Source organism: Tribolium castaneum, chromosome 8 (genome assembly GCF_031307605.1).
Source record: "Tribolium castaneum strain GA2 chromosome 8, icTriCast1.1, whole genome shotgun sequence".
NCBI classification, from domain to species: Eukaryota; Metazoa; Arthropoda; class Insecta; order Coleoptera; family Tenebrionidae; genus Tribolium; species Tribolium castaneum.
In genome coordinates, this window is record NC_087401.1 from 13,501,466 (window position 1) to 13,515,162 (window position 13,697).

General features: G+C 30.6%; 2 protein-coding genes across 8 annotated transcripts in view; one reads left to right on the forward strand and one right to left on the reverse strand.

Annotated features, from left to right (window-relative positions):
* The window catches only part of LOC103313412 (uncharacterized), a 158,490-nt gene that overhangs the window by 120,466 nt on the left and 24,327 nt on the right, over positions 1-13,697 (reverse strand). The window lies entirely within an intron of this gene.
* LOC661767 (zinc finger protein castor homolog 1) overlaps positions 1-13,697 on the forward strand; it is a 107,096-nt gene that overhangs the window by 67,380 nt on the left and 26,019 nt on the right. For all 7 annotated transcript variants that reach the window (XM_064358604.1, XM_064358608.1, XM_064358603.1 and 4 more), the window contains exon 3: positions 1,330-1,929. In XM_064358604.1, coding sequence (XP_064214674.1) covers positions 1,330-1,929 — 600 coding nt within the window. The remainder of the gene's footprint in view (positions 1-1,329; positions 1,930-13,697) is intronic.

The window sequence follows — 13,697 nt, forward strand, 5'->3', positions numbered from 1 at the left end:
AAAAGTCTTCTCTAGACTGATGAAGTAGAGGAAAAAAACAGTTCAATCTAAATGTTTTTGTTTTTTTTTTAATTTTAATGAAAGTGAACATATCCATGATCTAATGTTGAAAAACTGCAATGTTTTTTGACTATTATTTTTTTAATTTTTTTTCTGATTTTTAATCCTGTTTTGTTACAATTTTTTATTTTCAATATTTCTGTGTAATAATGATTGCGGTTGGAACTTTTTTAAATAATTTATTATAAATATAAATTTATATAAATATATAAATGAAATAAGTTTTCAGGATTTCCTCGATCTATCGCTAAAAATTGCTATATTTTTATATTTTTTCCTTATACATTTTTTTAAATTTTGTTCTACTTCTTTATTCTTTTTTCTTTCAAACTTCTCTAATTTTCAACTACCAAAAAAACTTCTCGCTATATTCTGTTTAAACGGAAAAGTCAATACAGTTCGAACATTATTTTCTTATATTTTTGTTGCCCTTTTTACGTTAAATTATATTGTTGCATTTTCATAATTTGGGAATTGTAAAACATTAATTTTTTTACTTTTTTTTAAGTTTTAGGATTTTTTGCTACATTTTCTACTTTATAGTTCTCTATTCTTACAGTTTTTAATAGTGCGTAAGTTTTGAAAAAAAATCGCGACATATTTTAAGTATTTAAGTAAAGAGAACATTAAGCGGTATTTCGAAGTAGGCAGTTTTTAAATATCTTTGTTTACGATTTTTAATAAAAGTTTTGTGGGTTTTTTGGCTGCATTTTTTTTCTGCTTTTTTTATTCTCTTTTCTTACAACTTCTTGAAAAAAAAATTTTAACTTTTTTTTAAGAGCTATAGGATTTTTGGCTAGATTTTTTGTTTTTTAGTTCCCTTTTCAATAAAAATACATATGGTTTTTTATTTTTATTTGTTTTTATTGCCTTTTTTATCTTAACTAATGTTAGAGGTTTTTCGTCTAACGCAAAAATTGCTATATTGTTAGTACCTAAGTATTTTTATTTTATACTTTTTTTAAAGATTTAGGATCTTTGGCTATATTTTTTAATTTTTTTTCTGCTTCTTTGTCCTCTTTTGTTACAATTTCTAATATTTACTATTCTCTAGACTCTCTAAACTAGACTTTTTAAATAAAAGAATATTTTTCTTGACCTTTTACTTTTAATAAAACTGAAACACCTACTTCGTATTTCCTTAAAATATTTGTACTTTTTTCTTAGAATTCGTAATAATTTGCAAGTTATGTAAAAAGTTTTCCGTATAAATTCGAATATTTAATTTTTTTGTAGTTTTAGTTTTTACACAATTTTTTTTGCTTTCAGACCAAGTGGCGGCCAAAATGACCGCCGAGAACGACACGTACGACCGGTACCACACCAGCCAAGTCTTCAGCAATTCCACAGCGAATTCGAGCGACTCGGAACCGGAAACTTACGCCACCAGCTCACCCAAACCTTCCGATCAACCCAAACGCAACAAAAGAAAGAACTTCAAACCGAGATGTTCGAACGTTTCGTATCCGGAGACGGAAAGTGCTTTAAATTTGGGTGAATACGCCGCCAACGACAACATTAACAACAATGTGAGACGGAGGAAGACGTTGGCGACGAGACGAGTCCTGGTGGACGCAAAGTACTCACCAATGGACTTGAGCAAAACGAACGATAGCGAAAATTCGAATAGTGATACAGATGAGTACAATGAAGACGAGACGGAAAGTAATAAGATTCCGTCGAGTTTTTCCATTCATACGTTGGCCAAGCCACACGTTTCGGAAGCCGGAGGACAGCATCAGGGACAGATTAGTGACATGAGGGAGTACGCGATGAATACGATGAGGGAGTTGTTGGGGATTTATGGACTGACGTCCGAAGTGGCAGAGAGTATATCGAGGCAGTTGCCCATCGCGGCCTTCAGCACCGGTAAGTGCTTTTTGTTACCGTTTAGACGGCAAATTTCGTTCAAAAAAATTATGAACTGACAAATTCCCATTTATTAATGGACAAATTGTGCTCAGAACCCAAAATTTGAACTAATAAACTGCCAATTGCTCGATTATGAACTGGCAAACACTACAGTTTTTCTGAATTGATAAAGAACAGGTCATTTTCATTACCATTTGAACTGGCAACTTATTACGTTCAAAAGTCTGAATTAACCATCAAACTTTAATAAATTGGCAAATTCTTGATTATTAAATGGCAAATTGAGTTCAAAACCTGTTATTTGAACTAATGAACTTTGTAAACTGGCAATTATTGCCCGATTATGAACTGGCAAATTGTAAAAATCCTTGGTTTTATTGACAAATTATGTTAAAAATGCGTAATTTGAACTAATAAACTGGCAAATTCTCTTTTATGAGTGGCAATTTTTTAAATTAATTTGAACTAACAAACTTTAACAAACCTGGTTATGAATTAAAATTTAGCAAACATTGTTTGCTGTTTGAACTGGCAATAATAACTGGTAGTGTATTGGCAATTTTTTTTAAAAGCTTACCAACTGATAAACACTAGGCACAGTTTATTAAAATGATAAAGAACAGGTAATTTTTATTACCATTTGAACTGGCAAATTATTATATTCAAAAATTTTGATTAACTACCAAACATTAGTAAACTGCGAAACTCTCGAATATTAATTGTCAAATTGTGTTAAAAACGCACAATTTTGCATAATAAACTACCAATTGCTCGATTATGAACTGGCAAATTGTATTGAAATAATAATTTCAACTTAAAAATTTAGTGAAAGTGGAAAATCCTTGATAATTAATTGACAAAATATGTTAAAAATTCGTTATTTGAACTAGTAGACTGTCAAATTGTCGATTATGAACTGGCAGATTTTTTTGAATTAATTTGAACTAACAGACAGTAATAAAATGGCTATGAATTAAAATTAAGCAAATATTGATAGACCAAAGAACTTATTAAACAATGGTTACCGTTTGAACTGGCAATAATTGATGGTATGAACTGGCAATATTTTAAAAAGGTTACGGTTTTTCTGAATAGATAAAGAACAGACCATTTTTATTATCATTTGAACTGGCAAATTGTTACGTTCAAAAGTCGTAATTAACTATCAAATTTTGTTGAACTGGCAAATTTTCGTTTATGAAATACAATTTTTGATGTTTGAACTGACAAATTTTGAGGAAAAATTAAGTTATGAACCTGAAAGATCGAAACATTGTATCAAAAAACTCGTTCAAAAAATGTTTACCGTTTGAAATGGCAATAACTGCTACTTTAAAAATGTTTACCGAATGACTTGTCTTGAAAAACACTAGATTTTTTTAAATGATAAACTGTAGCCGATATTTATAATCATTGGGGCCGTCAAATTGCGTTCAAAGACCGTCATAATTTAAATTAATAAATTAAGATAAACTTGGTAATTTTTGATTATGAATTAAAGTTTCGACATTTGAACTGGCAAGTCTTGCTGAAAAACTAAGTTATGAATTACCAAGGTCGAAATATTAGATCAACAAGTTAGTTAAGTAATTGCTACTGTTCGAAAAATGAGTTTGTGAACTGGTAGTAAACATGAAAAAATAAAAAAGCCCATTTTAAATTACTTTTGAATTGGCAAGCTGTGCTCAAAAACCGTAAAAACTTTGATAGACTGACAAATTGCTGATCATGAACTGGCGTTGAATTAATTTGAACTAATAATTAATAAATAAACCGCTGATTGTCCGATTATGAACTGGCAATTTGTGTTAAAATAAGTTTATAAACTTTGATAAACTAGAAAAATATCGATTATTAATTGACAAATTATGTTAAAATTTCATACTAATAAACTGGCAAATTTGAACTAGTAAACTGGCAATTTTTTTTTTAATTAATTTGAACTAAAAAACTGTAATACACTGGCTATGAATTAAAATTTAGCAAATGTTGAGTTACCAACAAAATTACTAAACAATGGTTGCCATTTGAACTGGCAATAATTACTGGTAATGAATTGGCAATATTTAAAAAAAGTTTGTTCATTTTAAATGCTCTGGGTTCCGAAAATCGACCAAAATTTCGAAAAAATTTAAAAAATCTTATTAACTTAAAAAATTAAAGACATATAAACGTGCATAAAACTGTCTTAAAGCGAGTTTTAACAAAATAGTTTTTTTGATTTTTGCCAAAAATTTCAAAAAATTAATTGCAAAAAATAGTACAATAATTTTGTAAACAAACCGCTTTGCTCTAGCACTGTTAGTTTTCGGGTTATGATTTTTTAATGAAAAAGTAGAATAACTTTGAATTTATTTTGAAATAACCAACAGCTGGCACTGCCTTGGGCAAAATATGTGCTGAAAAATCTAGAAATGTGGTCGATTTTCCGGGTTCTGTGTGGTGATTACCTAAATTGCCAGTTCAAAACTCAGCTCGTGAACGTAAAAAAAGCGTCAATCAACAATTTAAACAAACGGGAGTCCCATCAACCGGATTCTGATGCTGGAAGCGACAAAGAATTTGCCCGAATCGGTGTTATTTTTTCACTTCCTCTCGGCGAAGAGAGATGTGAACGAACTTGAAATTAATTATGATATTGGAATAATTCCTAAAAACTTTCTAAACTCATGTCTGTGTTCGTACTACGTATTTTTTCCTCAAGTGGTGTTTATCGTCGTGGAGACGCTTCAAGTGGTTTTTTGATGGAAAACAGACTTAACGTCAAAGTAACGCCCATTAAATTGCTTCGTAGCGTTAATAAGTTGTTTACTTTAGCCTCGAATATGAGAAATATTATCCACAATGTGCTCGGTCATAGCTGAAAAACATAAAATGAATTAAAATACAGACACTCACTATCTTCACACATGTGTTGATTTTATTACACGCCGTCCGCTTTATTTGCTCTTTTCTCTCGAAATTATTCAAATTAGAGGCAATCACGGCTACCGGAAAACGTCAATTGCCACTTCAAACGTGCCAAATTTCTGGCTAAACACAGTTAAACAAACGCAAAACTAACTGTAAAACGTACAAAAAAATAGAAATTATGTAAGTCAGAAATCCGTCATTGTTAATTGAATTGAACCAGATGGAGAAATATCGAATGACATGCAAACACATGGAGTGGATGCCGGAATTTCCAGAGCTGAAGCCGAGTGATTTTCGATGGGCGAGCTTCCGTTAGGGTTAATCGAACGGAACTAATTTCCCTTATTTTTCACTAAACTTGAGAGCACGATTACGACCCTTTTCGACCCTTTCCCAACAAAGGGATGAAGAGGTCGGTCAATCAATGAACCAACACGGCTCCAGTTTCAATAAAAATCTTTATTAGAAATCCAATATTACGCAACTATGAAACCAAACAACATTTAAATAAAGATTGATGATTCAGATGCCACATTCTATAACAATAAAAAACGTGATTATGGTTTTTGTTACCGCTTCACGAAATTTTCCTTCAATGTATTACATGTGCTGTAACAAAAATCTTTCTCAGAAAAACGCAAAACGATAAAATACCGGGTGTTTCAGGTTGGTGTTTGCACTCTTGAGGATAAAATCGTATTTTATTCACTGGTTACGTCATGATAAAATGGAATTTTACTGTTTAGAAAAATGAACAACCATTGTTGTTTTTCTGATTTTTTTTGAATTTTTTTACGTTTATAATTGTCAAACAAAATAACTCAATAATTCAACGAAATAATGGAGGATGAAATAAGATTTTCTATTGTACACACAATAAAATTCACCATTGTCTTCTCAAACGTTTCAGGTTTTAAGTTGAAATCAAAAAATTAAAAACAGGAGATGTTATTGTACATTTCTTTTTAACGGACGGGACACTGCACAAATTTTTAGATTTTATTTTCAGCTTTTATGAACAGTATCAATAGAAATGACACAAAAAGACCTCACTTTTGTGTCGTTGAACGATCGTTATAAAATTATGTTAATTTAAAAGGCACTAATTTTTTAATTAAAAGGTGGAACCACGAAACCAAAGAACAAAATGAGATTTTGTTTTCACATGACGGACGGGACAAAAAATATTGTGAATGAAAATAACTGTAAAATATTTATTCTGACAGACTTTAATTATTATTAAAGATAGTGGAAATTAAAAATTCTTGGTCTTGGTTGTGTTTGCAATAACGGACGGGACATGTCTTCTACATTAGAAGTATTGAAAGTTCTAATAAAAATATTTATTTGAAAGTTGGTACTCAGACATAGTCCATTGAGTTCTGCTAAATGAAAATATTTTCAAGATGGTGGCACTTCCGGTTATACCGGAAGTCGCTATCAATTTTCTTATTTTAAATGGGAAACTATATTTTTCACTGCATTTTTGGATTAGTTGAGTTAATTTAAGGCCGTTTTTATCAGCTTTCCCTATACCTAAGTTTAACCGTTTTAGAGATATTTACGATTTTTTGAAAATTTTTGGATTTGCACCTGTCACTTAAAAAATCGGTAACTCTCTTAGTTTTAGAGATTTCGAAATCATATTTGGAGAATTAAAAGAGAAAGCCTATATCTGTTCTCCAGTGTATTCAAAATTGGAAAAGAAGTTAATAAACCCAAAAATTTTAAGGTTAAGTTTGGACAACTTCAAGTACCCATAACTTAATTTTTTCAAATGGGATGTCCCAATTTTTATTTTACTAGATGAAGGAGAATTTTTTTCTGCATCGATCTGTATTAGCATTCCCTATACCTATCTGTGATAATTTTCAAGTTATGTTGGTTTTTTTGACATTGTAGAAATTTTCTTACTAACCACAGCTATTTTTGCATAGTTTGTCATAAAAACATTTCTAATTAAACAAACGACAAACTCTGTTCAAAACTGTGTTGTCCGTTCTGTAAAAACAAAATAAATTCATTAAATATTGGTTTAAAAAACTTTAATTTCTCACATTTTTTCTCCGTTTCCATGGCAACCTATGAGAAAAAGCCTATGGCTAATGAATTTTTCAATCTCAACAAAAAGTTATCGTAACTTGAAAACTATTAATCATAAGTATAGGGAATGCTAATACAGATCGATGCAGAATTAAATTCTCTACGATTTAATGAAATAAAACTTGTGGCATTTCATTTGACAAAATTGAGTTATGGGTGCTTAAAGTTCTGAAAACTTAACTTTAAACATTTGGGGTGTGTTATTTTTTTAGAAGTTTGAAAACACCAAAGGAAATATCTAGGCTTCCTCTTTCAAATGAGCTAAAAAATATTTCCAAATTTTTATAAATGGCAAGGTTATCGATTTTTGAACTAGAAGATGCAAATCCAAAAAAAAAAAATTAAAAACCCTAAATATTTCGTAAACGGATAAATTTTGGGATAGGGAAAGCTCATGAAAACTACTTTAAAATAACTCTACTAATCCAAAAACACATTAAAAAATATAGTTTTCCATTTAAAATAAGAAAGTTGATAGCGACTTTCAGCATAACCGGAAATATGGTTGTATAGAAATTTTCAGATGGCTATTGTTACTAGAACTACCAATACTTCTAATGTGGGGTTTAGATGGACCACCCTGTATAACGGGCGTTTAGTCCATAGTTTTGAGAAGAATGAAGAGAATGTTAATTACACATAATAATTTATAAATAAATAAATAACAGAAGTAGAGAAATTTTGAAACACCCAAAGCGTTTGTTTAGCTTCAAGTTCTCAATTTATTTTTTTTCTATTTTTCGCGCGAGTTAAAAGCAGTGCACACTCGATCGGACCCCACCCTCGACAATTACCGATAAATTAACAATAACACAACGAAACAATTCAAATATTTCATTCGGTCGTTGTGATTTATCGTTCCGTCGAGGTTTTCTATAAATCGCAACCAGCGCTACCACGAGACTGAAACATATTACCATGATCTAATGTTTCAATACAGCACTTTATATTATTCTTACACAATACAGCTTGGACTTTATTAGCCTTCGCACAAACCGGGTTCCACGTAAAAATCGTCGACCCACGACCATTTACCACATATTAAGCGAAATCACCCAAATACCGACCCTTGCACCGTTTTTTTTTTGCAAGGGACGAGACCCCTCAAGGGTTGAAAGATGATACCGGGATTAGTAAATGATGTTGTTACCTCCCGTTAAAGAGCATGAGAAAATTTGGGGTTAAACGCATTATCCTTGGTAAATTGTGCAATTTTTCAACGTTTAAGGGTAAAAAATGGGTATCTGGACGGCTTTGTCATCCTTTTATTGTCCTTGCATTGGAGGGAGTTAAGCCGAAACCGATATGAAGCGAGTGTGTGAAATTTTTTCCCCCTGTTTAAGACGCCACACTCGAAGGGTGGCGAAGAAAAAAACGGCGATTTTTTAAGTGCCTGAGGGTTTCGGCTTAATCGTATTCAGATTTGGTACAGTTAGGTGAAAATGCCCAAAAATTTATAATTGGACAACGCTGAATAATTGACCACATTCCTGGACGCTGGAAGTTTCCGCAATGAAATGTTTTTGATGGGTTGGAAACGGTAAACGATCAATTGCATAATACGCAATTTGCCGATTATGTATAATAGATATACACATGTTTTCGCTATGAATTTCAAATTAATTATGAGGTAAGAGGCTGTTTGAACAGGCAAACAAGTTCGTCGATTTTTTTACGCCGACATAAAATACGGTTAATCGCTTCATTTATTAGACGAGACGACGTTTGAATTGACAAATAAATTTATACAAGTGATGCGAGACTCAATTCCCGCAACAGGTAAATTATTTTCGGCGGAAAAATTACCACAGGACAGGTAGACACGGAATTCTAATCCAGTTTAAAGTCTGATTCATCAAAATTATGACAATAGGAATTTTTAAGGCATTTAGCTTTTATCTCAACATAATTAAACGACTTTTATCACTTCAACAACAACCAAAAGGGCAAAAAAGGGACCAAAGTAACACATTTTAGGGCCCGAGTGGCGTTTTTTTTACAACAAATTAACACAATCTGTATGTTTTCCTTAAATAAGGTCTTCTGTTCTTTAGAGAGTTAATAAATATGTTTTCAATAAATGATACATAATTTAGAACACGCTGTACATTTTTATCCAATATTTGCAAAACTACGAATCGTGGAACGAAAATTATGAAAGATTTGGAATTCTTTACAATATTCCGTCTAGTAGGAATACTTTTAATAAATTTTCGATTGCTGTGATCTTAATTTTTTTTTAATTTTACCAGTGTTGTTTTTTTTTCGATTATTTGTATGATTTTAATTCCATTGCCACAGAATTTTGCCCAGAAATAGGTAATTAATGGGTAAAAATGGCTACAGGTCATTTTATATTAATTTAATTTTTTTGACTTTTTTATATATATTTTATTTTTGGTGTCACGTTGTAAAAAATTAAAATCAACCATTTTTTGTCAAAAATATCCAAAACTACGTATTGTAGAACAAAAGTAGAGACAGATTTGGTATTTTCATAGTTTTACTCCAAAAAGGCGTAGTTCTGACGTTAATTGTCGATTATTATGATCTTGACGATTTTTTGATTTGTAGGTTCATAAGTAAACATTCCGCCAACGTTGTTTTTTTATTACGATTTGCACAATTTTAATTCGATTGTCACAGAATTTTGCTCAGAAATAAGTAATTAACAGGTAAAAAGGGCTATAGGCCGTTTTAGATCAATTTCTAGCTTTTTTAATTTTTGTATTATTTTATATTTTTGGTGTTATTATGAAAAAATTAAAATCGACCATTTTTTGTCAATATCTCCAAAACTACGAAATGTAGAACAAAGATAGAGACAGATTTGTAATCCTCGGAAAATTTTACGTCAAATAGGTGTCCTTTTGACACTAATTGTCGCTTATTATGATCTTGATGATTTTTTTGATTGGTAGGTTCATAAGAAAACATTCTGACAAAGTTGTTTTTTTATTATTATTTGCACAATTTTAGTTCGATTGTCTCAAAATTTTGCTCAGAAATAGGTAATTAATAGGTAAAAAGCGCTATAGGTCGTTTTAAATCAATTTCTAGTTTATATTTTTTTCTATTATTTTTTATTTTTGGTATTATATTGTAAAAATTAAAATCGACCATTTTTTGTCTAATATCTCCAAAATTACGAATTATAGAACAAAAATAGAAACATATTTGGAATCCTTAGAATATTCTACGTTAAATTGGTATATTTTTGACATAAATTTTCGGTTATTCTGATCTTGATGATTTTTTTAATGGTAGGTTCACAAGTAAAATTTTTACCAAGGTTGTTTTTTTTTATTATTTGCACAATTTTAATTCGATTGTTACAGAATTTTGCCCAGAAATAGGTAATTAATAGGTAAAAGAGGCTATAGATCGTTTTAGATCAATTTCGAGTTTTTATTATTTTTTCATTATTTTATATGTTTGGTGTTATTTTGGAAAAATTAAAATCGCTCAAATCTCCTCTAATATTTTCAAAACTACGACTTGTAGAACAAAAATAGAGACATATTTGGAATCCTTAGAATATTCTACGTTAAATTGGTATATTTTTGACATAAATTTTCGGTTATTCTGATCTTGATGATTTTTTTAATGGTAGGTTCACAAGTAAAATTTTTACCAAGGTTATTTTTTTTTATTATTTGCACAATTTTAATTCGATTGTTACAGAATTTTGCCCAGAAATAGGTAATTAATAGGTAAAAGAGGCTATAGATCGTTTTAGATCAATTTCGAGTTTTTATTATTTTTTCATTATTGTATATGTTTGGTGTTATCTTGGAAAAATAAAAATCGCTCAAATCTCCTCTAATATTTTCAAAACTACGACTTGTAGAACAAAAATAGAGACATATTTGGAATCCTTAGAATATTCTACGTTAAATAGGTATATTTTTGACATAAATTTTCAGTTATTGTGATCTCGATGAATTTTTTAATGGTAGGTTGGTAAGTAAAAATTATTCCAAGTTGGTTTTTTTCGGCATATTTACGCAATTTTGCCTCAATTACCACAAAATTTTGCTCAGAAACACCCAATTAACTGGTAAAGAGGGCTATGGATCGCTTTAAGTCAATTTTTATTTAGGTTGAAAAAATTAAAATCGATCATATTTCGTCCAATGTTTCCAAAGCTACTAATTGTAGAACAAAAATGAAGACAAATTTGAAAGCTCCAGAAAAGTTGACGTCAAATTTGTAACGTTTTTATGATCTACTTTCGTTTTTCAGAGAAAAAAATTTTTTAGCAAAATAATTATTTTTTATTTTTTCGAATTTGAAGCACATTTTGTAAATTAAAAACTCACGATCTGTATTATACACGCTGTATTAGAAACTGTAGAATTCCAATTAAAAAAGTAATTGTACAGTTTTATTGGAATTACCAAATTATTTGTTAATTAAACAGCACCAAGCATTTATAATTTTTCTATTAATTCGCTAGTTGCTTATTGTGTCTTGAAAACCACTGTTTAATCCTCCGTTTATTAAAATACAAGGCGTTGAATAGTGAATAAAAATAGTAAAATGAATAAAAAAACCCGAAAGGAACAATGCCAGGAAGTGGCCGAAAATATTCATTCACCAAAAAGCAATATTTGGAAACGCGACCGATCATTGTCATTTTTTTTCCAAATGGAACAAACCACTCCTTCAAGGCTGGTGTTCTTATCGTCCCAATCGTCCAACTTTCTTCCTTTCTATTGTCAATTTCAATTTAAATTTATGAAATCGATGGATGATTCCTAATTGAAATTTGTCGGTCGTGTCACCGTGAAACCTGTGAAGGCAATAAAAACATCTCCCGGCAATAAAACAATATTTACAGTAAAAATATGACTAGATGAAGCCGAAAAAAAAATGATAATAAACGGTCATGTGTGCACAGCTGCAGCACATGATGTGTTGCCTTCTTGTAATTTCTTGTAAATTCGATTCAATTGTTATTGGATTGCCAAAAGTTAATATCTTTGGTGACTAGGTAAAAATTCCATTTCATCTACGTCATTCGATATTCAAATGTCTAATTATTCATACGAATATGGCATCGGCTGTCTCTGTCTGCTCCATTGGGGTCACAAACCGTCTGTCCTTGTCCAACCAGCGAAACAGATAGCATCTCATTTATGATAAATTGAAAATGTGTTCTTTAATAATACCAACCAAAGGTACGGTCGAGTCGGCGGTGGAACAGTTGAAAATCGGGTTTCTGGCCGCGGCTAACTAGACTTTTAGATCGAATTGTGATTTACATCACAAAGACAAACCTTTTCTTTAATTTCGTGTAATTTGCTCGATAAATTATAACGCTAGGAATTAGTCGAGTAGCCTAAAGCTGGTCCGTAACGGTTCCAAAAATTATATTATAATGTATAATTACCTCGCTTTTTTCGCGCGCCGATGACGTAGATCGAAAATTGCCCACAAAACGAGATAATTTTGTTACATTTCTGTGTTTTTTAACGGTAATCTTAGGAGTGGTTCGCATAATGACGTGCGTAAGATGTAATTTTCGGTGAATAGCAATTTTTTACACCAAGGTTACGAATATCGAGACTTTTATGCCTCGTTTTGATTAAAAATTATTTGTGGAGGCGGACACAAAAAAAACAGAACTGAGAGACATGCCGTGAGAGTTATTACACGACCCTCTCCTCGCTTCAAATCCAACAGGCCGTTCACTAAAATTAAATGTCTAGGGCTATATTTAAACGCATCCAGCAGGTGTGACCGGGAACAATCCCAATTTCGAGATAAACGATCGAAGATGAGAAATTTTTCGCAAATTTTTTGTTCAATTTCAACGATTAGTTTACCGTTCAAGACTTCCGTGAACTGGTAAATTCGGTTTATTTTAAATAATTCTAGAAATCATAGAATTTCATGATCTGCCGAAAAACTAATAAAACTAGCGATTTATTAACATTTATTGCAGAACAATCAAAGAAGAAATGAGAATTTACCGTTCAGTACTTTCATGAACTGGTAAATTCGATTTATTTTAAATAAGTTTGTTTTTTTTAATAGAGATACAAGAAAACAAAAACCTTTTTTGCTCGTTCAGAAATCGCATGAACTGGCAAATTTCGTTCAAAATCAATTAATTAATTATTAATATTAGGTCGTAACAAAAATATAATTTATGGCATTTTAGAACAAGCAATCATTAAATATTGTGCAAAAAACCGTAAAAAATATTCAAGAAGTAAGAATTAAAATTAAAATGAAAATAGCAACAATTTTATTAAGGATTGTTTGCTCAAAACATCGAGATTTTAAAATAATGTTTAAACAGTAAATGCTCAGTTCTGTGTGATTTCTACGAAATATTAGTAAAAATACTATTTACAGATTCACCTTGTATTTTTTTGGTTCACATTGTTTGCAACTTACCGTTCAAAACCTTATAAATTTGCTTTGCCTCTGATAATTTTTTAATAAAATAGTTAGTGATTAGTTTGAGTTTATTTTTTAATTTGGTTTGTCAGAGAATGAACAAGTAAAGACAACAATTTACCGTTCACCAATTTCATGAACTGGAATTTTTTTCAAATTTGTGATAACTATCTAGCTTTTTATTCTCTAACTTTATTCATTTTTATGATGTTAACTATCTATAGTTTATCGTTCAATGCTTATTCCGTGAACTGGTAAATTTGGTTCATAATTTATGTAAAAATTGAATATATGGAACAAAAACAAAAAAGTTTCCGCTCCATTTTACCTTTCTCAAG